Source organism: Plectropomus leopardus, chromosome 14 (genome assembly GCF_026936395.1).
Source record: "Plectropomus leopardus strain MGB_pleo_1.0 chromosome 14, ASM2693639v1, whole genome shotgun sequence".
In the NCBI taxonomy this organism is placed as follows: domain Eukaryota; kingdom Metazoa; phylum Chordata; class Actinopteri; order Perciformes; family Serranidae; genus Plectropomus; species Plectropomus leopardus.
In genome coordinates, this window is record NC_142189.1 from 30,648,750 (window position 1) to 30,676,669 (window position 27,920).

General features: G+C 39.1%; 2 protein-coding genes across 5 annotated transcripts in view; both read left to right on the forward strand.

The window, feature by feature from the left end:
- Positions 1-20,574, forward strand: part of ccdc88c (coiled-coil and HOOK domain protein 88C) — a 69,858-nt gene extending 49,284 nt beyond the window's left edge. For 2 of the 4 annotated variants that reach the window (XM_042500373.2, XM_042500374.2), the window contains exons 25-31: positions 276-365; positions 488-792; positions 7,084-7,173; positions 8,450-8,560; positions 8,648-8,785; positions 8,971-9,209; positions 14,381-20,574. In XM_042500373.2, coding sequence (XP_042356307.2) covers positions 276-365; positions 488-792; positions 7,084-7,173; positions 8,450-8,560; positions 8,648-8,785; positions 8,971-9,209; positions 14,381-15,157 — 1,750 coding nt within the window. In that variant the 3' untranslated portion in view covers positions 15,158-20,574. Of the gene's footprint in view, positions 1-275; positions 366-487; positions 793-4,585; positions 7,174-8,449; positions 8,561-8,647; positions 8,786-8,970; positions 9,210-14,380 lie in introns of those variants that run through there. The other 2 variants (XR_006106506.2, XM_088087636.1) reach the window with 2 other exon arrangements.
- Positions 20,575-25,190: 4,616 nt separating this feature from the next.
- Positions 25,191-27,920, forward strand: part of gpr68 (G protein-coupled receptor 68) — a 29,996-nt gene continuing 27,266 nt past the window's right edge. Inside the window, exon 1 of the mRNA XM_042500213.2 lies at positions 25,191-25,295. The gene's annotated coding sequence lies outside the window, so the exon portion shown is untranslated. The remainder of the gene's footprint in view (positions 25,296-27,920) is intronic.

Sequence of the window (27,920 nt, forward strand, 5' to 3'; positions counted from 1 at the left end):
ACTAATAATCATATCACATATCCCAGGCTGTGATAATAATCATAAAAAATCTACTACTAAAAATCTACAACATGATGTTTGGAAAATAAATGTATGCATTCTGATTAATAACAAAAACTATGTGTAACTACAGAGAAGACAGTATTATTCACATGTCATTATCTAGAACTGCTTTCAAATAAAAGACGTACTTGTATGTTGAACCAGTTAATGCAAAGATGTTTTACAAATTAAAATGTGTTTTTGTGTTTCCTTCCTTCTTTTTCCTCATGAAGTGATAAGCTGAACGCTCTCCGTCGTCAGAAGGAGAAACTAGAGGAGAAGATCATGGACCAGTACAAGTTCTACGACCCCACGCCTAAAAAGTAGAACTTTTATTAATACATTTATTATTACTTTTTGTAGAAAATATGGAATAGCTGTGTGTATCCTTGCACCTTTCTGCACTCTCAGCTCCGTATAAGCTGTTACTGTTTTGTCCGGTTAGGAGGAGTCAGTGGTCCGGAGCCAAAGCTTTAGCCAAACTCATCAAGCCCCGAAAGGAGAGCAGCAGGGAGAGAGGGGCCGACAGAGACAAGGAAGCTGCCAAAGAGAGGGAACGAGCAAAGAGTGCCCCCGACATTCCACTGCCGTCCCCGCCTCCCCTCCTCCCCCCCGAAACCCCACCACCACTCCCCCAGCGCACAGGAAGTGACACGCAGGACAGCGGCCATGCCCACAGTAACCTTAACAACCACACTAGCAGCACCAGCAAGGGACCCCAGAGTCCAGCACTCACACCCATCAGCCGAGGTAAACACACACACACACACACACACACACACACACACACATTCCAAAATAACAAAAGCTCTCTCAATGCAGTAGTAATTACCAGGAGACGTCTGCTGATGGGTCATTTTCATCTCAGGGCTGTCCAAGACACACACTTCAAAGTTTCAGTTTTTAAAAAAAAAAAAAAAAAAAAGTTTCACGTAGACATTGGAGGAGAATTTGGTTTTCTCTTTATGGAATTTGAGCAATAACACTGTATAAACAAAGTGATTTATTACAAAACGTACATGCAACACATATCAAGTATACCAAGTATCAATTATTTTTGCAAATATTTTGGTTCCAAAAATCACAAAGCTAATGGAACATGGGCAATTTTGATCAGGTGCACCAAACTGTCTGCTCCTACAGAGGGCGCTGTTGACCACCACATAGCTGACTCTATCCATCTGTCCCTCCACTGTCCCCCCACTGTTTTAAACCGTATTTCCATATTAGTCTCTGTTTCCCCTGGAGAAATACTTGTAGTACACAGAGGTATTACTGAATGTTCTAAAGTAGGTTTCTAATGCATTTATTCAACACTTTTTTTGGAATGTGTGCAATGTACAGTTATATTTTTCACTTATATATCACTTATATATTTAGCAGCTTTTTCCTGATACTTTGTAATTAGCACATAGTTCAAGTAATTTTTGGTAAAAACTACCTCAAAAAGGAAAAAAAGAATTAAAAGTTTAACTGTTACGGTTTAGGACAGTTTCTAGAGTTTTGTGTGATACAGTAAGCTTAAATCCCTCAATTGATACAGATTTAGATTGAGATTAGTGGCAACAGTAGTAGTACAGTGTTCAGGACCTTTGTGTCTTTGCAGGACTCTTCTGATTAAGGCAAAGTTTTAAGAAACAGTCACTGTTAGTGCTACAAAAAGTAATAAAAGGCTATTTGCCATTTGAGTTATTATTATTATAATTAGACTGTAACATTATCATAAATATGTCCTTTTCAAATGAAACATTCTAAAACGGGAGGAATATTAATTTTATTGAACTGCTCAAAATTCATAAACATCAAACAAAGGGATGTGCTGGCATCAACTTTTCATGCTGTGATTATAGCAATAATTATAACAATAATTTATCAGTATCCATCAAACACTTTCAGTGTTTTCTCTCAGCTGACTGCTTTCTTTAAATAAAGCTTTATAAAATATTTAGCCTACTTTTCCAAATATTTATTAGTTAGTCTCTGAGATCCACATGAATCACTCATCACACAGGCCTAAGTTAGATCCACAGCACAGCATGTATTTAAAGATGTAATCCCTCTCAGTCATCACTCCTCACCCATTGGAAGGACTTTGTCCTCTGCCTGGATTTTCTTATTGTCTTCTCATTTTCTGTGTTTGGGACATATATGGGTCTGTACTTCCACAGAAGTCAGGTGAGGTTGAAGCTTTAATAAAAGGGAGCGACAGGCAGCCAGACTGTAAGCAGCATACATACATGTGACAAAGCGCTGAAAAAATGCAGATATAGCAAGGCAAAACACCGAACAAGAATGAATCAGGTGTTGACTGCTTTCCTGGGGTCTTGTTGGCTCGCCAGGTCTGTACAAACGTAGGATAAACACTGACTTCTAAAATAGTACTGTTTTAGCTGAAATTTCTTCATAACATATTTGCCTTGGATTTCATCAAACTCAACAAACACAAAAAAGGAGCTGTATGTTGTAACTTTAAAGGATATTTATGCACCCACTTATGCTTTTGAATAAACTTTAAACACTAAACACGAACAGGTTGAAAGTTGAAAGTTTAGAGCAGCTGATGACAGACAGACTGACAGACTGGATGAATGAATGATGGATATATAGACATATAGTAAAATAGATAAAATTATACATAAAGAGATATTGATTTGTCCTTTTGCAAATGCATTGTGTGCCATACAGCAGTCATCAGATGGATAAACAGACAACTCTAATATCAACATTACCAAAAGACAAAAACATCAGCTCATTAAAGTGCTTCATATAGCATAAGGTGCTATATCCTCACCCAGTATAGCATGATCTATAGTTCTTATTTTTATACATTTCATATGAAATGGGGATAATCATAGCATATCAGCCACTAACTCTGCCTACTCCTCTGCATGCCTCCTCATCAGACTAACAGAATCTACTGCATGAACTCTTGGTCTTACAGTCCTTTGCTGGTCAGGTGAAGTGTCTTTCCCCCCAAAACTGAAATAAAACCTTCACTGAGGGCTGAGTTGAATCTGACTCTGACACAAAACATAATGTGCAGGGACCTGAGCTAGCTGTCAGTCACATAAAATATGTCCTTTTGCTTAAAATTATATAGCTCAACAACACAAACTGACCGCGCTTCAGTAGGTCAACGAACATTGAATGTTATCATATTACAAAGAAGGTACAAAACCATGTTGCACTGCAGCTGTCTTTGTCCTGTACTCACAAAGCTTCCTAGTATGAAGAGTTACTCCTAGTTACAAAATTCTTAGAAAAATCCATAGAATTCTGACCGTTTCTCAGAATTTCCCCTTTAAGTTAAGACTACACCCTTCTAAAGATAAAAGTTATTTATAAAGCATCTTAGCCCTTAAGGGTGCTCCTAGGGTAAAAAACTGAATAGGAGTAGAGAGGAGGACTTTTAAGAGGCTTAAGAGTTTCTTAAACAATGGTGACTAGAAAAGGATGTCGGAGAAACACTGAGTGACAAACAGCCCTTTTACAGTCTCATATTGAGACACAGTTCATTTAATTTCCACTGGGTGTCCACACCTTGCATGCACTTAAGAGTCTGTGACAACCAATCACATCTGTTAAAAGAATGCATCATACCCAGCAACAAGGTCAACCTCCTTGCTAAGATAAAGGTTTAAGGCAAGGCAAGCTAGCACTTCCACTGTCTCATGTTGATTTTACTGGGTGTTCACACCTTGCAGGCTCACAGAAGGGTGTATCTGTGACAACCAATCACATCTGCTAAAAGAATGCATCACACCTAACAATGGGGTCAACCATACGTCCTCACTAAGATAAAAGTTTCTGTCCCTTCCTTGCTCAGAGGTTCTCTGAGAATTTTCATCAATCACTCTTAAGCTGGGACTCCTTTCTAGAAATTTTGGCTTAGTTAGGAGATTCGCTGAGAATACATTCAGAATGTTTGTGAATACGGCCCTGCCGCATACTTTTCATCACTCTGTCCTTATAATAGAACAGGGTTCTGATGCATGTTCCAAGCTTTGTTTATGTTTTTATTTCCATGGGTTTTCTTTTTTTATTTGGTGCTCTTCTCTTAAATGGAATTCTACTCATGGCTGAGCTCAATTCCCTCTTCGTGGGTTCAAAATTGAATTCCACTGGCACATGGAAGTTGTCATATTCATCTTATTGGAGATAAGTTAAAAAAAACAGTAAGCCCTGCTAGTTGCTCTACTATTATGTCTTGTTTGTCTGCATAAATTTGAGCTCTGCAAACCATTTCTATCACTTCCTGTGCACTGAGCTTTGCACCATGAGCCACACTATGTTTATATTCAGAGTGAGTTGAGGTCAGTCTTGGGTCTAATGCATGGTTTTATTTTACAACAGATTTCTGTGTTCTTGTTTTATTCTAAAGGGATTTCTTGCATGATATCAGTTATTTTTCATTCTGTTCATCATATACGTAATACCCTCTTAATTTACTGTTTTCTTTCATTTACTCACTGTCATTATTTCATGGTTTTCTTTACATTTCTCCATCTCTCCCTCCTGTCTCTCTCCGTTCTCTCAATCTCAGCTCCCACCACCCCAAAACGCTTCCATTTTTTCCGCAGTAAAAGTCAAGACAAACTCCTCCTCCCTTCCTCCTCCTCCTCCTCCTCCTCCTCCTCTCGTCCCTCCCTCTCTCTCACCAGAAGACTGCGATTCTGGTCTTCCACTGACATCACAGCTGACGTCATGAGTAGCCAGCCAATCTCAGCCAACGGAGTATTCTAAAATCCTCCTCATCATCCTTTTAAACCATACACATCATCATCATCATCATCATCATCACTGCCACCTCCACAACAGACTTTTCAACAACACTCATCATTGTGACTCGTAGAACTTCACACAAAAATGCACATATCATAAATACACACACCTCAGAAACACTAATGCAATCACAAGTTGCTCACTCCTCATGCACACACATAAACACATACCAACAGGTGCATGCATGATGCGGTTGTGAGCCAGCCAGTATTATAGTAAGTAGTGTGTGTAGAGATGGTTTATGTGTGTGTGTGTGTGTGTGTGTGTGTGTGTGTGTGCGCGTGTGTGTGTGTGTGTGTGTGTATGTGCGCATCTGTTTCCAAGCACGCCAGGCATGCCTGCATATATCTGCATTTTTATTTTTGATTTGTATGTGTATAAATAACACTTGTGTGTTTGTGTGCTGTCACCTCACTTAATGTTTTTAATCTGGTAAGTGTCTGGGTGAAGACTTATGTCTGTATTAAAAGCAGATCTCAGTCAGTTCTACACTGGGAGCTGCTTGAAGATAGATCTCTTCGCTTCACTGAGCTTTACTGTAGATTACTTGCAAAGGCATAATTCATCCCCAAAACCAAAATGCATATTTTTCCTTTTCTCTTTAGTGCTATTTATTAATCTTGATAGTTTTGTTGAGAGTTGAAGAGTATTGGAGAAATTGGCCATAGAGATGTCTCTTCAATATAATGGAACTAGCTGGCTTTTGGTGCTCAAAAAAAGCGTGCAAAAAATACATTTGAAAACTCAAAAGCAATGTCTCTTAGGTAGATTATCCTGAGTAACTAGGTCATGATATATGAGGAGAGACTTTGCTGCTGAGTTTTGCAAAAGTATTTTTTTCTTAGCTTGAGCACCTCTAGCCGAGTGCCATCTAGTTGCATTTTACTGGAAAGAGGACAGCCATCTCTATGATGGATCTCTCCAGCACTCTGCAACTCACACCAAAACTTATCTAGATTAATAAGTAGAACCACAGGTAAGAGGAAAATGTGTATTTCTGATTTTGGGGTGAACTGTGCCTTTAATTCACTCAGCAGGAATAGGTTACCACATTAACCACAAATGTGTCAGGTAGCACCTCCCTTTCAGCTTTCCTTGTTTGTCTACTTTGTGTTTGTCTACCCTTCTTCTGTCCATCCTTTATCTGAAATCAGCTTCTTAAGTGCCAAAGCTTTTATGGGTTTTTCAACACCAATGTATTACGCTAGTATCAGCTTCTGTAAAGCTGCTGGCTTTACGACCTGTGCTGCAGCCAGCCACCAGCGTGCAATCCATACTGAAATGCTACATTGTAGGGGAACTGTCATGCTGTCCATCTTTATATACAGTCTGTGGGTAATACCTGTAGCTTATGGGTACTAATATTAGCTGGCATTAGCTTAGAGCAGTGTTACTTACATTGCTCAGTCATTTCACTGACTTTATGACTCTTTGCTACTGTTACTCTGTGTTATAGCATGTCCTAAAGAAACATTTCATCAACGTTATTACAAAAGTAAACCTGTCTCCTGTATGTGCTCTCATTCCATTCGATCTCAGTCAGGTTGCCTCATGAGGCTGTGGTGGAATAATTGTGCTACAACGCTGTCGTTTCCACTTGTGGCCACAGTTGCAGTCGTTCAGCAAAAGTTACAGTCTCTCTTTAAATCAGAGAAGAGTAACTAACAATAACTAAGGCCGCATTTTCCACTTTGCCAAAATAACCATTTTGTTTTTGTTACTGTTGGAAAGTGGCCAAACGAACTATGAGAGCAAAATACCAGACTGTCTCTGAACAGAGAGTGAAATTTGGACTCCCAAGTAATGGTTGATTGTCGTTACTATTAGCAGTGTCTTAGTTAATAGATGCCACTTTATAGAATTTCCGGATTAGGAATCTCTGGTACCTTTAGCTGTTAGCGGCCATCACAAGTTAAATTGAATAGTTTAGGTTGTACTTTGAACTTTTCATGATGGCACATGGCAGCACTTTTTGTTGGTTGCATCCATGTTCACACTTTCATTGACGTGGTATTTAGATGACTCACTGTGTTGCACAGAAATGTCAGCGACTTCTGTCCCGTGACATTATTTTGTTCCTTATCATTCTTAATGACATCTGTTGACAGATATGTCAGTGATTTGTAAGCTCCCAGCGCGCCTGAATCAGTGAATGTCTCGCTTGTCTTTCTTGCTGCTCTATGTTCAGCACACCACACATGTCATGGTCATATTTTGGCGTACAGAATGGTTCCTTACATCATTTTGGTTGTTCTGCAGGTTTGGCTGACAGGGGCCATGGGCTTTATCGTAGCAGCACTCCAGGAGGCAGCAATGAGAGTGTAAATGGAGAGGATGGACACGGTCAAGGTAATGAGTATATTAATGGTTGTTGACAATAACATTAAATAAAAAAGTTGTGAATCCTGAAGGAAAACTGAGCAGTCTGAGATGGAAGTAAAAAATAGCTTAAAGGTGTTAAAGGCATTTACGTTGTAATTTACTTGTATTATGTGTGAAATCAGCAACTAAAAATCATTTGATTATTTATTTCCACAAATTTTGGCCTGTTTCTCCTTTAGGTCTTATTCTGTTTAGTGTTGTCAGTGGCTGTTTCATCTTTTTTTGCTTGAAAGCCTAAACTGAGATAGGGAAGACATCAAGCAATGTGTGGTTTGTCAAAGCAAAGACAGATTTTCCTTCATCTGTTCATTTCCTCATTGAAATACTTGTGCTTTTGATAAATGCTTTAAAATGCAACCCTTTGACATCTGGATTGGCATCTCTTGTCTGAAGCTGCTTTCAGATGGCTTTTACAAGTATTCAAACCTTTGAACTGTCAGAAAATTGGAGCGATTTCTGTCAGAAACATGAAAAAAGGGGCAATGAGCAACTGGTTAAGGAGTGTTCCACAAATAGCAAGATATTAGTAAATTTAGGAAATTATTTTTAAAAATTGTCTAAGGAAAAATATATTTATAATGATCTTAATTACATATTTAAAATTATTATTACAAAATGATAATTTTTAAGCACTCCTTCTAAGTCTTGTTTACCTTATATTGTCTTGCTGGGTTTTTTTTTAAACTAATTTTCTTCTACTTTTTATTAATTTCTAGTAAGGTTGGAAATTGTAAACTCTTTCCTTAATTGATTATTAGTAAAATATATATATTTTCAAATATATTTGAAAGGACATAGAAGCTTAGTTAGTTTTTTTCCTCAATCAAAGCTCACAGGAAAATATCTCATATACTCTGATAGCATTACATAGCCTATTGATTAATCAATCAAATTTCACATATTCGATTAAGTACTTAACAACCGATTCATCGATCGCTGATAAATCATTGTCATCCTTAATTTCTAGATTATTTTAGGATTATTTCTTTTTTGTTGCTCATTGCCCTCTTCCCATAATTTTGAAAGAAATCCAGCCAGTTTGCTCAGATTTCAAAGGATTAAGGTAAAAGGAGATATTTTTTATAGTATTAGGGCTCACGTCAAATGAAATCCATAATGAAGCAAAGATTTATGATCAATAAAAGGTGAAAGATAGCCTTCTTTTCAGTATAGGAATGAATTATTCTGCGATAAGACTGGTTTGCTCCTGACAGACTAATCAGTTTGAATTTCCTGCCCTCAGGTCAGGGCCATAAAGCTCTGAGCTCCACTCCGAGCCATCAGTCATCCTCATTAGGTCTAAATAACAGCACCAGCTCCAGAATGGGTCAAGGCCCCGGCCGCAGGCCCCGAGGTAAGCCAGGTTATTTATACAGACGACCTTATTCACAAGTCAACAGCAGCCTCAGTGTGTTTATGACAGTGCGAAAAAACATTTCAGGGCTCTTATTTGATGAAGACTCCCGCCACAACACCTCTGACTCTGTGTTTGGTCAACATGGCAACACGGGAGGTCGCCCAGGGTCAGCAGACTACAGCCACAACACCTCCAGCTCAAACTCACCCGTCAACTGCAGAGGTACACACACATCATACCAATTAACTAAGTAAAATGTATTATTGAATTGATAATAGACTGACATGACTAAGTCTTTACACAGTTTGCACAGGTTTTACACACAGTATTCTGTCCTAAAAACCCTGCAGTAATCAGTTGATACCCAGTTTCAGTTGGTAATGACATGACATTTTTAATCTTTTTAGACACATCAGATCGCCAGGTTCGCTCAGCCAGCCTCTCCAGTGATGATGTCATTGGTCTCAGCCAATTACAACAGAGTCTGTCACGTAGTTCCACCCTTCCATACGACCACACGCCTCAGCGGGCCCAACCACAGCGCGGAGGCGGGGTGAGGAGTAAGACCCGTCCATCCTCTCCTGGAAGTGAGATGGTGACACTGGAAGAGTTTCTGCAAGAGAGCAACCTGCAGTCACCTCCTATGGTAAGAAAGACATGCATATAGTGTAAAAGATGCTAATATGCATGTACTCACATAAGAAAAACAGTTAGCTCTTGTGGTCATCAATACAAATGTCTGGGTCTGGGCTGCAGTGGTAGTTGGGTATTCAAAACGTTCTTATCCACAGTTAAGGTTTTTTAGCTTCTGCTGGGGGTTCCCCAAGGTTTTCCCAGGCCAAATTAGATATATGATCCCTCGAGTGTGTTCTGAGTCAGCCTCAGTGTCTTCCTCTGATCAGACATGCCTGGAAAACCTTTTAAGGGAGGCCTCCAGGAGGCATCCTGATTATATGCCCCAACCTCAAATAGCCCCTTTCAACGCCAAGGAGAAGCGGGTCTACTCCAGATCCTCATCTTATCTCTAAAGTCCGGTATACACTGTGTGATTTTGGGCAGTCTCAGACGAAAGATAACCATTGTGAAAGAAACGTGGTGATATCTTTGGTCATGTCTCTAAAACAGGGGTCCTATGCCACACAGTGAGAGAGGTCCCCAGACCAGATACACAATTTTACAGCAGTTAAAGTGGTGGGTGTAAGACAGCTGCCTCACAGAAAGTACCAAACACTCACCAATGACACAAGAAAAGTCATTAAACAGAGTTCTTGTGGTTCATGGAATTTCAGAGGAGTATCTTAAATGCCAAGTTGAGGAATATAATCAGAGGGAGTTGGAGGAAATGTTGAAAAATGAGAAATGACTCACCTTAAGAAGAAAATAGAAGAATGTGGGTTTGTTTTTATGTGACTCACAGATTTATTGCATTTGATGGTGGTTTTTTAGCCCAACTGGAATCAGTTTTGGACTCGTCATCCACCAAGGAAAAACCATGAACAAAACTAGAGGAATTGAGTTTTTAGGTAATGGAATCATTCTGAATCAGCTTTAAACACATCAAGACTTCAGATCAGCTGCTGGAAACTTATACAATATTAACATTCTTTGAATAATGTATGCTTTTAGATGGGAAAAATGTAATCAAGGTGTCTTTTATGCTGTCACTCATTTCTGATCTCAAACTCGTGAAGGTAATGGCTAAAGGATTCACTGGTCAGATGATGAATAGAGCAGCTATTGATCATTTTGCTTACTGCCGTTTGAGTAAATGTGACTTCTTTGGATTGATAATTTGGCCTGCAGATTGAAGGCAGAAATTAAAAAAAAAAAATGATGGATGCAAGCTTTTGTTTAGTTCTCATCAGAGCCTCAAGCCCCAGAAACCTGCTGCCATTTGGTTCTGACCTACAGCCAGGCATTCATCAAAAGTAAAGACTAACTTTACAGCCATGAGAATAAAACTGAAACTAATGCAATACTCCTCGATTGACCTTCTGTACCGGGTGTTCATGTGTCAACAATAATGAAAACTGAAATGACAGGATGTTGTAAATTATGCAGACAGATAAACAGTCATTTTTCGGTGTTTGGTCAGTGTTGAACCGGTGAATCATTGTTCCTGAGTTAAGAAATTGCAGTATTACTATGCAGGTCTGGCTGTGGAGACCTTTCAGGGACAGGCTGTGTGGCTATTTTTAGGATGGACAATAATAGAGACAGAGTACAGTTTTCGTCATGTTGGTTCACAGCTTGAGACTGTGTGGTAAAAATCCAGAGCTATGTATTATAGAAGCACTACTAGACAGAAGCAATGCTTTTTTTTAAAATTGGTGCTTAATGACCAGAGAAAGCAGAGGAAAATGGCTGTAGCAATTGTTTTTGCTTAAGAGGTAGAAAACCTACAACTACCCGAATGCACTGCGCCTCAGTGGACCAACAAAGGCTCCTGCCGGTAGGTGACAATGTGAACTTGTCTGTTTGACACAATGGCGGCCAACTGGTATCAAAGAATCTCATATTACAGTTGAACAGTAGGCTAAAATATAATTCTGAACATATTTGATGTGAGAGAAATGCAACTTAGGAATAAAATCTTGGTTTCTACTCAGTCAGAGCTGCTTAGTTTTACAGTTTTATTTCAATTTTTTCATTTTCTTTTTTTTGCGGTACAGAAAGCACTACGGTGCCCACTTCCTGTTGACAAACTCTCGCTTTTATAGCTAAACAGGGCACTAAAATGTGTTTTTGAAACTATTTCGGGGAAGAAAGAGGCAGTGCAGTAACACAATCTTTTATTATTTGATCAGTGCTGCTTAGTTTTACTGTTTGATTGGATGTAGTTTAAATGAAAGACACATCGTCTGGTGGAGTATGGCTATGTGGGGAAACAGTGAGATCTGGGCACTGGTTAGATGGAGGGAAGTTTATACTACCCACATTGTTTTGATACAACCTAAGCAAAGTATTGCTTTAACTCCACAAACTATTTAAAATGCTCTGTACTCATCACAAATGATTGACATTGAAATATGTCCTGATAATGATCCGTCTGTGTCTTTTTCATGTCTATTTTTCAGTTGAATGTCTGTGTATTCTAAGAATGTTGTAGCTCGACTTTTTTTTAGCATACAGTAAAACTTTAGTTAATAACCGTGCTAATATTTGCTTAAACCACTGAACTCAAAAGGCTTATATTTGGGACAAGCTGCTATATGGAAAAGGCCTTTACGGGCCTTTATTTCCTTTCACACAAAATTTATCTTACACTATCTTTAGTGTAGGATTCTCCTCATCTTAACTTTACCATGTCTGTAACATGTTGATTTTGACAAAAGCTGAAACATCTATATTTGTATGCAGATCTAAGCAGCTAATTAATTTTAGTTCTAGCAGGTAGCCAAAGAACTTTAAAAATGAACTATATGGTAATCGAGCCTAATTGAGACAGGCCTTTATTTGTCAAAATGTGCAGCTACACCTGGCTAGTAAAAGGGGCTGGACATTTAATTGGGACAGGCTTATATCTGATGTTGCAGCGTACCAGTCAAAATAATAACAAGCCTGGACTAATGGTCAAATGTAGTTTTATTTTCTTTGATGAACTTCACTGACCAGCATAAGAGCTATATGGAAATTAAATAAACAGAAAGCAAATACATTAATCTCTGCTCTAATGACAGCTTTAGGTAATAAAAATACACAAAAACTCTAAATTACAAGACAGTTAGACAAATAAATTCAATCCATATCTTGTTGCCCACTCGACTGAAGCTAAACTCTCCCTGTTCAAATTTTTTTACTTAGATTTTTCTTTGTATTTGTCTTAACGTTACTTCATTGTTTTCCTACTACTAATTTCTGCGTTTTTCTGCCTGTCCATTGTCTCTTCAAAATAAAAGCACTTCCATGTTAAGGAAATAAAAGCAACATAAAAACAGTAAAAATGCAAATTTTAACATTTTAACCACTGAACATTGAGGTCATCACAGAAGTTTTAAACTTCTCCAACTGAGGAAGGTCTGTTTTGACTGCGCAGTGTAGTATAGGTGTCTTGTGTCTGGATAATTGAAATTTGAAAAGCACGCAATTTCTGTTATGTTGATGAAGTCAAACTTAGAAGAAAATGACTTTATTTTCTCTGAACCCGCTGAGTTATTTTGCAGCCTACATCTAACACCTCATACTAATAATGAGAGAGTTTCTTATCTCATCTCGGAGTTACACATTCAAGGTATGCAGACCTTTATTCTTTATGAATAAATGCACTTTAATCTGCAAGTGATCACACTGCTGGCACGTGAAGTGAAGGGTCTTCCTGAGCAAAGAGTCATTGTTAGTCATTGTTCATATTAATGAAAGTACTTCTTTTCACATCTAATCTAACTGTTGTGAGGCAGACTCCTGCCTACAAATCAGATGTTTCATTTCTGTGTATGCTCTGACTCAGCCAGGCATGTGAAATAGGTGTGAGAATGTTACTTGAAGTCACTGAAAATCTCACTCATCACGCATCTGTTCAGTTCAAACAAGTATACTGTTTTACTAAAAGAGCTGCAACACCCATAATAATTCTTATTGGTGGTCCCGCAGAGAGGGAGAGGTCTTCATATTTGCCTCTGAACAGCACACATTCCTATGACCATGCAATACTAAAGCCATGATGATTCCAATAATGACAGCAAGTTTAAATCAATATAATAAATTGATATAAATACTGATCCCCACCCTAACATCAAAGGTATCACAGCAATAGACCAACAGCAGATATTTTAGTGTAACCTGGACACTTGCAAATTAATTCTGTCGAAGATTTTTATTTTGAAACCGCTTTCATACAAAAGCCAGTAACAGAAAGTTGAAATTTTGGTCAAAATTTGTTAAAATCTGTCTTAAGCCTCTTTCCCACAGCACAAAAAAAACAGCTAACATCCACTTATATGTGGCGTTTAATGCAATGGGAAAGTGTGGCCATTCATACTCGAGTTAGTTGACTCTGCAGTACTAACAGGAAATAGTTGCCTCTGACTTTGGTTGGCAGTGATGGAAACACAACACCCAGATGAACACGCTAATTTCAGCTCCTTAACTGGCAAGACGCAGTGATGCTCTGCCATTAATTATTGTCTATCTCCACCAAAGCAGCGCTAAATCATTGACCCAAATTATGGGCCGTTCACACAGCAGCTGTTCTTGCATGAAATGTTAAAACTTTTGTTGTGGTTGGCCTTTCGTTCACATGACAGCAGAGTTTTAGGGGCCTCAAAATGCAAACTTTTGAAGCTGGGTTCCAGAGTGTAATCTTTTTAAAACGCCACACCGTGTAAAGTGGCAATGCGTGGATCCTTTGAGAACGGTGATGTCACCACTGCACAGGCGCGTGGTGTTTACTTCATACGTCATGATGGGAATTCAAACAGTAGAATCTCACATGCAGAGTGAGAAACTCAAAAGCACTAAGAAAAGTGGCCATAAATGCCAGATGTTTCCCATTTCTGTTGGTAAACCCAGTAGATACTTATAATATAATATATCCATTGTCTTCCATGTGTTCCACTCTAAAAAGAGTTACTTTTTCCTTTGTTGTAGCTGATCTAACTTTTTTACCTTACAAAAAAACCCATCATGTTTTATATTACAAAAAAAAAACATTTGGGCAAAATAAAATTGTCCTTCTTCATTCCTGTTTTTTAGAAAATTGGCCTTAAACTTCATTCTGAGTGGCATTAAAAATCCTTTTAAAAAGTCTTAAATCTAACTTACATTAAGTTGCAGGAACCCTGTTCTTTGTAATTATTGTTTTTTTTTTGCTTTGTCCAGGTGTCCACAGGAAGCAGGGAGGACTTGATGACTGACTACTTCACCAGAAGTCCCGCCCTTTCAGCTCCAGCAAGCAGAGATCAGGTGACTCCCACCAGCTATGTCACACCCACTGTACAGTCACCCAGCCAGAGGCCGGGCCAGAGTGTCAAGCCCTCGCCTCGCCAGCCTGTCGGCCAGTCCCCAGCCTCGGGCCAAACTGTCACCCAGAGAAGCAGCCAATCACTGAGCAGAGCTTTCAGCCTAGCCTCAGCCGATTTGCTGCGCTCTAACGGACCAGACAGTTTCCGAGGAAATGAAGGCCAATCAGACGTAGTTGTTCGGAGACAAGGGGGAGGGGCCAGTGGGAGAGAAAGGCCGCTCTCGGCCCGGCTAGCTGGTCCGACCAATCACCATGGAGATAACAGCTTGCTAAACCCGCCTATTCACCACTCGTCATCTCTCAACCTGCAGACAGAGAGATATGCAGAGAGAGAAAGAGACAGAGGGAGGACTCCTGTCTCTCGGAACGGCCCCACCGCGTCCTCCTCCTACCACCACCGAGGAGAGGTCGCCATGGTAACCCCCGTCAGGGCCATGCCTGCCACACGGCCTGACGACACCTCAGAGCATCATGGGGAGGTGGCGAGGGAGGGGCGGTCAGGTGACTCCTCCCACTTAAAGAAAGAAAGTGAGAGATTGAGATGTGCCTCTGCAGAGCGCCCAAAAAGCACGCCAGCTTCCCCCGACCCCAACAACGACCCCCAGACTGTGTGGTATGAGTATGGCTGCGTCTAAACGCTGACACTAATGCACGTCTATGGGTGTGGCTATGTCTAAAGACAGAAATACTGTAGCTGCACATGCTGAGTCCAAACCCTCAGACGCAAGCAATCAGTCTCTGGACTGAGCTGTCTGTATTGTGGAGAAATGTTATGACTCTGGAAGAAAACATCAACTGGAAACAAAACAAAATCCTGGAAAGCAAATCCACGTGTATACATATGTCTACATAAAGGAGCTCAGCTTGTATATTTGGGAACAAACATTTTTTTTATATAAACAACCAAACCTGTTACGCCACCTGCCAATACAGTTCATTAAAACAGTCCATCAGAAAGCTTCCTGAAGCAAAGCAGCTGCACCCAAACAATCACATCACGCCTCAAATCCTGGATCTGAACTGAATTTCCCCTTGCAGTTTTTCATCACAAGCTTATTGTCTCCAAGGGGGGGAGTGAAACAGATTTTAGCTCAGTCATTGATGGTCTTTTTAATGATTTAAAACCCCACAACACTAAAGATGGTCTCTGCTGGATTTCATGGGCCTCTGCTGTTTTATTATCACCATGTTTTCTGTGATCCAGTAAACAGCCAGAGCCCACAGGATGTTTTTGTTTTTTTGGACAAAGGAGCAACCAAAAGATTTTTTTTTTTTTTTTTAAACATTGCGATTGCTGTTTGAAAAATGAACGGTGGATGTTTTGTTAGAGAGTGCAACTTTTAACATACACAGAAATGGGAGCTGAGATGTCTGCAAATCCATAACACTTAAAGCCTGCGGGAACAGAGGACAAGTGCTACCATGCATAGATGTGGACCAGAAGAATGGGCTCAGTCTATGAGCTGGAACTCTTTGACTGCTGACCAACATGCTGTCCGGCCCTGCTAATGTTTACCTGGACGCCACGGATTCTGGAAAACCATAGGCCAGGAATTAGTCATCACCGGGAGGAGTGATTGAACTAAAGTGAAGGCGACCAGAAGCACCAGAGCGACTGAATGTATCAAATTTCTCCTCCTTTTTTCTGTCCTCCTCCCCTCTGTTATCTAGAACCAACACTGGGGAAAAAAAAGGAACAAAGGAAAGGAAGGAAAACTAAGGGAGGAAAGCAAAGAGAGTCAAAGCAAGTGAAGGACAAATGAGGTAAAGAGAGAGTGAGAAGAAAGTGAGGGATGCTGGGATGGCGAGCGGTGGACAGATATAGAGATGGACGGAGTGACGGGAGGACGGGTAGATAAACAGGACAGAGATGGAGGGGCTCCTCCCAGTTAAATTACAGTCCTTCTCCCTCCATCTTTAGATTCTGTCCCAGCATGCAACACTCTGACACTTTACTGGAAATGTTGCTCAGCCCGAGCCAACACTAGTTTCACAAACACAAACTCACACACACACAATGATATATACAGACACTGAGGAATTGTCCTTGAGGGGGTTGGTTGTGGCTTCGCTAACCATTGAGCTGGACTTAATTCACACACACACATGCACACACACACACACACACACACACACACACACAGAGCGGTGGGTAAGCCACTGTGTTTTGGTAGGGTGCTCTGCTGCACGCTAAGTTAGCCAGACAGTTGTAAGCACTGCACAACAGGGAGAGATTCAGGCTGACTCCAGACGCGCTGTGATCTGGATTGTTAGAGTTTGCATGAATGAGTTAGTCTTGGCAAAAGTTCAGAGTTTTAAAATAAGTGAATGCACCAAGTGTTTGGTAGATTGTTCATTTGTTTTTCCGATGATTTTCTTCTCTTCAGGTCTAAGTGTCTCTGGTGAATCTCAGACTTTGGTGCACCATGCTCATATTTTACACACGTATACGCTCTATTCTGTTGGACAACAATCATTTTTTCTTTTCATAATCAAAATCATAACACAATTCCTTATTTCCAAATATATTTGTAGTGCGACAAAAAAGAATATAACAGCTTGTTTTAAAAAAATTTCAATTTTACATAAAAGATAGGTTAAAAAAAACAAACAGCAGAGACCTAATTTGATTTTGATATTTAATGTGTCCAGTTGGTGTTACCAGGAAGTTGCTGATTTCTTCATGTCTTGCACTCAGGGTTCCCGTGTACCCTTAAAAAGTCTTAAAAGGCATTGAAGTCATTAACCTAAAAATAAGGCCTCAATTGGTATGAAATTGACTTAAATGAATCATTCAAAAGTCTTAAAAATGCTCAGACGAGGGAAGTTGGATTTTCTTTTTTTTTCTGACATTGTGTCGTAAAATCTCCAAATAATTGGTAACATCTTGTTTTTTGTTAAATAATTGAATACATAATAACATAATAATTTAATAATTTAATACATTCATTTTCCTTGTCATGATGGGAATTCGAACAGTGGAATCTCACATGCAGATTGAGGAACACAAAATGACCAAGAAAACTGGCCAGAAATACCAGATATTTCCCACTTCTGTTGGTAATCCCAACAGATACTTTAATCATAGTATAATATGTTCATTGTCTTCCATGTGTTCCACTCTAAAAAGTTGTTTTTTTTCAACATTTGACATAGATCATTCAGGTAAATTTGTTTTTATCAAAATAAGTCACAGTTTTTTGTGTTAAAGTCAACATTTCTGATATTGCAAACCTTCAAACGAACCACTGAACCTCATACTGTGTTTTTACTTGATTCTTGCACTTACCTGTTGAAAAGATGTAGACTTATCCAACTCACTCTAACATTTATATTCCTAAATAAAACGTATCTCTGCACGGGACAACAAACTTAACTGCAATACTTGAATCAGAAAATGATGATTTTTGCAAAAATCATTTTAAAATTTGGTTAAAAATAGGGGTCCAGATCATAAGCACTTTCCTAAATTGACTATTGGTAAAAATTAATGATCAATTAATCGTTATTCGTTAATCGTTATTTGAAAGAACAAACAAACATAAAAATGTTGTTTATTTCAAATAATACCAAATGTGTTTTACCTCAATCAAAGTTCACCACATATTGCTTTGACAGCATTGCATAGTCAATCCTTTGATTAAATTTCACGTTTGATTAAATTCTTAATGACCGATTAATCGATCATCAGTTAATTTAATTGGTTAAAAATAATCTTGAAGAGTTTTTACAGCATTTAATTTAAGTTTTTGATACTGCAGACGCCGTGTATCAAGTGTATCACCTGGTCACACATTTCAGACACATTAAATGTCAAATAATTCTGGCTTGAGCATAAAATCAGTGTACGAGAAATTAGCTGTTTTTTGTTGTTTTTTATTTCAATTGTGGATTCCCTGTTTAATATAAAAAAATGCAGTCTGACCAGGTCTGACAAAGAAACATTTTCAAAATGAGCATTCTCTAAAGAGAGAGAATACAAGGCAATGTTTAATCTTTCACACTCTCACAGTTAACCGTTTAAAACCTGGATCCACATCAGTTTTCTTGCACAGTGTTCAGACGCCTTTCGCAACATTTAAACCTTTGAAACAGTTTTTCTTTTAATTGAGGGGAAAAAAGTTATCAGCAACTTGGTGTAAATTGTCCAGCAAATTGCAAAGAATTACTAAAAGGTGACAAGGAAATGACCTAAAATGAAAAAAAGAGTTTCATTCAAAAAATGACTTGGACAAAATCAAGAAAAGTATATATATAACAATTATAATAATTATTATAAAAAATAGATTATTACATGTATTATTGTTAGGTCATTTTTGTATTTGTTCTCTCACTTTTATTCTTTTTTTTTTCCTAATTCCAGGTAATTTTCTTTTTTTTTTGTGCAAATTTTTGGATAATTTCTTGTTAAACTGCTCATCGCCTTCTTTCCATGTTTTTCAAAGAAATCAAGCCATCAGGTTTCAAAGGGTTAACTGAAATGTGCCTGAATCCCACGAACAGGTGCACATAATACAAAACTAAGTTAAGACTGAATCTTATCTTGAATCTCATATTCCCGTCTGAAACTCAAAACCACAGGTTGAGATTTTACCAGAGACACATGAATGATTTCTGTATCGCTGTCGTCATCACTGACAGGTGACTGTTGGAGGAGTTAACACTTGGTGTTTACTTAGAATCGCACTGAACAGAGAGAAGAGGAAGAGGAAGAAGAAATGAATAAAGTACACATGGGAGACAGATGATGACGTTAATGGGAGAAAAAAACAATTTCATGCTAATTATGCTGATGAACTGACCTTTTGTCTGTACTGCTGTTTGTAAATGCAAAACAAGTGACAGTGGAGACATTCCTAAACGCACTAGAATGATGATGAGGAGGAAGAAGATGTAACACTGGAGTTATGAAATGAGGATCCATCACTAATTTCTGCTTATTTTTAAACAAAAAGCACGTGTCAATATGCAACCAGCTAAATTATTTTACCTGTAACATTTTTACATGACAGTAGAGTATATAAACTTGGCAAAAATGAGATACTTTTAAAAAAATATCTTCTGGAGCTTCACCTTGAAAATGTTTGATACCAAAAAAAAAAAAAAACTAATTAAGGTCAGTTCGTGTAAACTGGTTAAAAAAAGGTTCCAAGATTTGTAGATTTAAGAAAAATATATTTTAAATATTCTAGTAGTGAGATGATGTTAGCAGCTGACGTAACATGTGATACACTGTAGGCTGATGCTGTCTGTGCTGCAACCTGTCGGCCTGTTTCTGGGTCGGTGTGTGTTGCCTTCTTTATGTCTGCACTTAAGGCATCTCTGCATTATTAGTTCCCTCAGGCCGTGTGTGTGTGTGTGTGTGTGTGTGTGTGTGTGCGTGTGCGTGTGCGTGTGTGTGTGTGTGCGTCAGTCAGTTTCAGTTGGCTGACGTCAGTAGAAAAACATATTGAACCCCCACAAACAATATTTTTTTTTGTGGAAACAACACACGCACTTGTGTGTGTATGTTATTGGCTTTTTGAAAAGTGTGTGTCCTTCCTGTCTGTCTGCATGTCTTCTTGTCTCTGCCTGTTCTGCTGTCTCCCTGTGTGTCAGTCTGTTCCCCTGTGTTACTGTCCCATTACACACCAGTCTTTGGGGCGATTCTTCCTATTGGTCAGATTTCCTCCCCGATGTTAAGAGCAACAGTGCTGAAATCCTCAGCCTGACTCGGCCGCTTTCTGCTCAGTGGACCAACAGGCTGATTTTCGTAACACTTGGTGTCCTCTGTGTGTGGGTCTCAGCACTAGATGATTAAAAAGGATACCACATAGCTGTGGGACGCTGCAGCGTCACATGAGGGAAGTGAAAGCAGAAGGTGGAGTGGAGCTGACGTCACAGACATTTCCTGCTGTAACTGGAATAACTTTAGTTCACTTTATGACCGTCGCTGACTGCTATGTGTGATGTGACTACTGTTAAAGGCTATTAGTGTGATTCAGTATAGACTGAGGCTGATATTATTATTACATCCAAAAGCTTTTTGGTAATAAAGATTTATAAACTCTAATTTTGTTGTGTAAGTTGGTGTATTAACTGAGTGTCTTGTGTCTTTTAGGACTCTTCATAGGTGCCAACTGACAACTTTATAATAAGAGCTTAATTTGTTTTATTTTGAATGTACTTTGTAGATGCAGCAGCCATTAGCTCCTCAAATTCTTGCTACTTTTTGCTATATTTTTCCTTTTTTCTCAACTCCATGGCCCCTTCTGCTGAAGCACAATGTTTTTTTTCCGATTGAGAAGCTCTTGTCAACATCGGGAAAAGTTGTGTGGGGTTTCGACTGAATGCAGCAGACCGCGAGAGGATCTCCACCAATGGTATATGCTGAGCAGCCAGTCAGACCAGAGGTAAGAAACAAAACTAAAAGCACTGGATGAAGAGAGAGAGGAGAGCTGGCATCAGGGCGAGGCTGACCCGACTTGAACCGATAGCTTTTCTGGCTAATGCCTCGTAAATGTGTTTTCTTAAGAATGCTGGGGGGGAATTTCGCCAAATTTGACGCAAACGTCCATTTTGACAACGATAAACTGATTAGATTTTGGTGGTCAATGGTCAAGGTCATTGTAACCTTATATCACACTATGAGTTTTTTTTTGTTTTTTTGTTTTTTTTTTTAAATTTGGCACAAATGTCCACTTGGACCCAAGGATGAACTTATCAGATTTTAGTGGTCAAAGGTCACTGTGACCTCAAGAAGGCCTTGAAGGAATGTCCTCTAATTTGGCCTAAATGTCCGCCTTGATTCAAGTCTGTGCTCATATGTGACAATCATCTTGGATGTCCATCTTGAATCTGTGCTGATTGTTAAGATCTTCTGTGCTGCTGGGTTAAATATTTGTGAAGCATTCATGTTTTAGATTATGTAGGTTTTTCTGCAGGTGAATATACATGAATGTAAATTATATCTGCAACTTGACGGGTTTGTGAAGGCATACGACCTCAAGGTTGTCATCAAAATGAGACAAGATCTTCAGCGTAAAAGTCCACATGTAATCTGACAAATCGTTAAACCGACCATTTAGCTTAATACTTTATACTTGCACTTACCCGTTGGCAAAATGAAGACTAACAAGACTCATTCTAAAAACCATATCCCTTAATAAAACCTACCACTTTACCACATACACAGGACTGCATATAATAATGCTTACCTTTAATGCTGACCTGCAATGCTTGATAAGACAAAGATAATTTGTCCAAGAAAAACTCAAAAGTTTGGTTTAAAATGATTTTGAAATGGTCTTGAAAAGCACTAAGTTGAAGTAGCAGATATCAACACCCTGAGTGAGACACTCAGAAACTAATTTAATGTCATGATTTAAACCTGTACTTTTACCACTGTGAAAGGGCACTTTGTTTGCTGATATCAGGATATTGACGGTTTATTTTTTTTTTTTTTAGATCTGTGTATGTATCTGTTGATATGAAAAACATGAACAGCATTAATCAACAGTGGTAAATATACGATTGGCTTAATTTTGGGGAAAATTTTATTGTAATTTTTGTTGTTTTTATCAATAGTTATTTACCATGTTTGCTGTTCTGTCATTTTCTATGAAGGTTTGTTGTTAGGGACTTTTGCAGAACTGATGGATGTAGTGAAATGGGTCGCTCACATCCATCATCTGGCCCTCACCTCTTCATTGTTTCTGTGCATACTGTTACATCCTGTTTACATCTAGGAAATTCTGGTTTTGTAGAAGAGGTCCTTATTCCCAGAGCTGATGTAACATCTGTTTTAATGCACACATTACAAGAACTGACAGGGTTGTTTTACATAAGAATTGTATCCAATATGATTTCATGTCACAAATAAATTGATTGACTGATCTAATATTTTCCAGAAGACCTGAAGGCACCACGGACATCACAAACTCCCTGGCTGCTACAGATGGTGATCAGGTGATGTTGTGGCCAAAAGGCCAAAGTGGCCAAAAATGAAATTAATGCAGTTGGCAGTTGTTTCAAGTGGTAGATACAAGAAATTTTTAAAAAAGACAAAAATATACGTATAGGCAATAAATGAACATTTAAAGGGTAACTTATTTTCCATTCTGGACCCTTTCCCCATGGTTTTGTTTTAAGTACAAGCAACATTTATGGAAAACTGGTTGAGAATTCAGCGAGAAAACTTAAGCTTGCAGTGCGAAACACGCTGTAATGGAATCACTATGGGGCAAATGAGCACCATCAATGTTACGTCTACTAAAAGTGCTTGTTTTGTCACTGACAGGCTCAGATTGCTATTATGCATGTCTGAAAATGTTATAGAAAGGATCCTATTGAGATGGACCTTTTTATTTGAGAGTAAGATCCTTTTTATTTAACTAGAATTAGCCCTGAAATTGCCATCGCCAAACCCACCAGACTCCATTTAAAGAAACGGTAATTTAAATGTGTATAGAACCAGCATATTTTCACATCTAACTGGGTAAACTAAGGGTTTATCTCAACTAAACAAAGTTGGTGATTGTTAGAACAATGACAGATCAAAACAAGATAGTTTTTTTGTGGGTTTTTTCTTTGCTTCTGTTAACTTTGAATTAAATGTGTTTTAGGATTATGAAAATCACTGTGTATTTTAAATGGATCCTGGTGGGTTTGATGACAAACATCTGTCTCTGAAGGGATCCTGTTCATAATGTTGTCAAACACAGAAAAAGTTTGAGCCCATCAGTGGCAAAAACTTCCGTTGATGGTGTCTCCATTGGTTACATTGCACCCTGTTTCACCACCGCTGGCTGCAGTGCTCTCCAAAGTTACCCTTTAATGATCCAGATAATTGAAACAAAAACTACTTTTGGTTTTTGGTTAAAACTTTCAAGGGGTGTGAATTTGCTTTGGGGTTGGGCTTCAGCCCATTTGGTTTATTTATTTGTTTATTTTTGGCACAACCTATTAGGCTGCATTACATTACATGGTTCAAGTGACCCTATTCTGATTTTTTTCTCCCATGTGGACCAGTTCCCATATGCCTCATGGCCGTGTCAGCAGAAAAAAAAGCACATGGAATCATATGTGGATAAAAATATGATATGAATCGGATATCTGCCAATGTGACTGCAGTGTAAGCAGACAGATCAGAGCTGTTTGAGCAGTGGAAATAGTGAAGTATATACGTAGTGTGTTTGCCAATTTGTATTAGTTTTTGAATACACAACTGTTAATTTCATTCACTATATAGTGCACTATAAAATACTCACAATGCACAGCAAATTTGAGTGTACATATGATGTACCCTACATTTAACTCCTGTATACCAGAATGCAATTTGGTCATGTATTTCCGGGGGAAAAAATCCTGATTAGTGTCCGAAATGTCTTTCAGCTATTCCCTATATATTCACCAATTAACTAACCGAGTATTACACACTACATAGTGAATAATGGGGTGAGTAAATGGTTTCGAACACAGCTTGGATATATCGATTTCACTATAATACATCCATGGGATATACTGATATACTCTGTCATTGCCAGTTGCACGTCATAGAAAAATGCGCAGATCGATGACGTAGCCTGTGCATGCACGTGCAGAAATTAAAATCAAAACAGCGAAAGCTCAGGGTTGCATATACTGTTAAATTGGGAAAGTGATGGCCAATGGCGGCCAGTGGAATAATGCCAAGGTTACCTGCCCTTTGAGCTTATGGGGGGAAGAGTCAGTCCGGGCAAAACTAAACAGTATGCACAGAAACAAACCAGTTTACGGGCAAATCTCCACCACAAGGGCAGATGGGGGATTACAAACGGAGATGGCTGGTTGCAGTATCAATAGGGGACACAATATGTCCTGTATTTCTGTAGACGACACACCCTACTCTAATTCATAAATTATGTTTTAACATGCCTGGAAAGACATGAGAATGATAAAAACCAGACAGTTATTCACCACAGTTACCGAACACTGAGAGAGTTTAGAGATTTGTCGAAAGCCGAGACGCATTAAAGCTGTTGTAGCAGCACAAGGAGGCCCAACACCTCTACAAGACATTCTGTGTTGTTTTTTCCATTAATTTACCATCCGTCTGTTTATACTCCACATTCTGCGCATGCATGTAGGCTACCAGCACAAATATTCATCATATATGCCCATATGGAATGTGCACGGCATCTCCATGGAATTTTTTTAATGCTGTGTATGACATCTTAAGCAAAACAAAACCAAAACAACAACTACAAAAAACAGGTTATATACATATATATATATATATATATATATATATATATATATATATATATATATATATATATATATATAACCCTTAACATTTAACATTTCGTGATTCAGTTAATCATCATGAGCATCATGAGCAAATCATCATCATAATTAAACTGTAACTGATTAAATATATATACACACACACATACATACATATATAAGACATGTGTGTGTGTGTGTGTGTGTGTGTGTGTGTGTGTGTTTTGTGGACGTACACCGCAAATTTAGCTTGGGTTTGTTTCACTAGACCAAAGACTATAAGCTATGCTGCATTTATTTTAAAACGTCATATTGTGGCTTTCATGTTGACACATATTTGGCAATAAGTGTGTGTGTGTGTGTGTGTGTGTGTGTGTGTGTGTGTGTGTGTGTGTGCGCGCGCGCATGCATGCAGGGAGTGTGTGCTTCAGGAAGAGAGACCACGCGCATGAGGCTGTAAACGAGACAGAGCGGGAGAGAGAGAGCTGGCGGTCAGTTTGATACAGACTTTCAGACCGGAGAGATTCGGTAAGCTTCTGTTTACATAAAAATATGTTTTTTAAAAATGTGTGATAAGTGTGTGTTGTTGCGCCTGTGTGGAGAGTTTTTTCTGAGCTGTATCAGCCACAGACACTCAACTGAATGTTGACATTTATAGCTAAAGAGAGATATCTGCGGATTCCTGTTGAATATGGATTATTACAGAGCGATCATTTGTTTGCTGTGAGGCGTGAAATATTGTTAGATTGCCAGTACAGTCTCTTCAGTACTGAGTTATTAATTATTTATGTAAACTATCGAGTGGTGTGAGTTGGTGGGCTGCTGGTGAGAGACTGTCCGTAACAGAAGCAGTTTCCATCACTGAGCTGACTTACAGTGTGAGGCTGTGGGAGGAAAACGCTGCAGCAGCTGCAGATTCACTGGATTCAGATGGTACATCTTGTTTTCACTGGCTGATAGACTGTAGAGCTGCATGTAACATTCACAGAGTTAAGCTGCCATATGTGGAGTCAGTGACTGGGACAGAGGTGTGAAAGCATGTGGTCCATGTGTTTACCTGTCACCTGTTGGTTCTTGAACACAGTCCAATGCTTCACTAACAGGCTGACTGACTGATGTGTTGTCAGATCCTCAGAGGACAGTAACTGAGTGACTGATTAAATGAATGAATGACTGGACCATATCTAAAGGGTCACTTCAGCCGAAACACAAAACAAGCTGATATCAACGCTGTGTGTTCAGCTTTGCAGTTTGATGAGTTGATATGATCACTGCTCGTGTTTTTACCATCACTCCAAACAGTGGAGATGAAGTTTCGCTCGCAGTGCTTCAATCACTGAATAAAATAAAATGAGACCAAAGCACTGTGGGAAATGAGATTTGGTTCAAATATGTATCTCATTGACGCAAACCTACAGACCTTCATTTCTTTCTTAACCCTTTAACACCTGGCTAGACATCAGTTTTCTTGTGCTGCCTTCAGATGCCTTTTTACAAGCATACAAAAATAAATCTAAGATAAATATCTTTTCAGAACTCACTTGAAACTTCCCGTTTTTTTGGTTGTTGTTTTTTTTTCTTCTTTTTTCAGGCTGTTTTATTGCAACTTTTCTTTATACAAATTCCAGATATCTTTGCCCAATTTGTGGCCCATTTCTTGTTAAGTTTTTTCATCACCCTCTTCCCATGTTTTTTAAAGTAATCAATCTGATTTGCTCAGGTATCCAAGTGTTAAACTAAAGCTGCAGTAATCAATATTTTCTATATTAACCATGGATCATAGAACTATGTGTAATATCTATCTATCTATCTATCTATCTATCTATCTATATGTGCATTATGTTCAACACCTTCTCATCCTAACTTGTCACATGTTGCCACTTTGCAGTGGACTTTCATGTCTACAATTGACAATTTTATATATCTTTCTGCACCTGCTGTTTACATTTCGGGATGCCACTTCTGTGATGGCAACCAACGCCAAGATGTCAAAAAAACGCACATCCTGACACGGGTGGTTAGGTTTAGGCAAAAGAGCCACATGGTAAGGCACAGCAATAAATCCCATCATACTGAGCCGGGACTTCTGCACTGGGGCTCCCGCATCAAAGTCCATTATTTGTGGGACCCATTCATCACCACTCCCGGCTACCCTGTTGTCGCCCTCACACTGCTTATATTATGTCGTTACCGGCAGAGTTTTAACGTGATGCCGTTCTGCCAGGTATTATGTAATAGGTTCCATCCAGCGGCGTTCCATGTGCACAAGAAAAGTACCTTTTAGCATCACGTACTTATGCCAAAAGCACTAACATCAGCACTATTTTATGAGTTTGAAATGAGAACGGACCAGTATATTCTTTTCACAATTCTGAATATGATTGGACTTTTTTTCCCCCCTAGAGCTTTCAAAAGCATTCCATGTTCCCGGAGATGCTCTTTAAAGCTCCAGGAAACACTTGTAAGCGGACCTTGAGTTCAGATGTGTCCTTGTCAAGATGTAAGTTTACACTGAGTGAATATTCAAACCCAGAAGATGTTTTTATGGCAACACTGATCAATCAAATGGCAATATTATGCAACACAGGGACGCCCCCAGAAATTTATCATGGGGGTGGTCAGTTGGGGTCATTGAAAGTCATGGGCTGACACACCAAAATTAAAAGCCATAACTGAATTGCAGGAGTTCACTGATGCTGTTAAAGTACGTTTGTAGGCTATAACTCAAAAACTATGTCAGTATGGAGAGTTAAGGCACCCCATACTGATCTACTTTAGATTTTCATCATCAAGGGTCCTGCTAGAGACCCAAGAACCCCCTTCAGGACTTTTGGAGACCTCTGCCAGGACCACTGGATTCCATTGTGGGCCCCTAGCATGGTCACAAAGGACTCCACTTGAGGCCTCTGGCAGTCCTTGGTCTCTACATTTAGCCCTACCGCCTGAGTTGAATTCTGTATGTAAAGCCACTGGCATTACGACTCGGGTTCGGCTTTTTCTGTCTTTCTAATGTCTGCAGAGAGCTGAGGTGGTATTTTCGTGGATGAATGAGGTTAGTGTACACAAAGGGCCACTGCACTCTCTCCATCCGGTGCCTAATGTCTGGGCCTGGACCCAAGGGCAGGCTGGAAGGAGATTTAAAAGGGTGCCTGA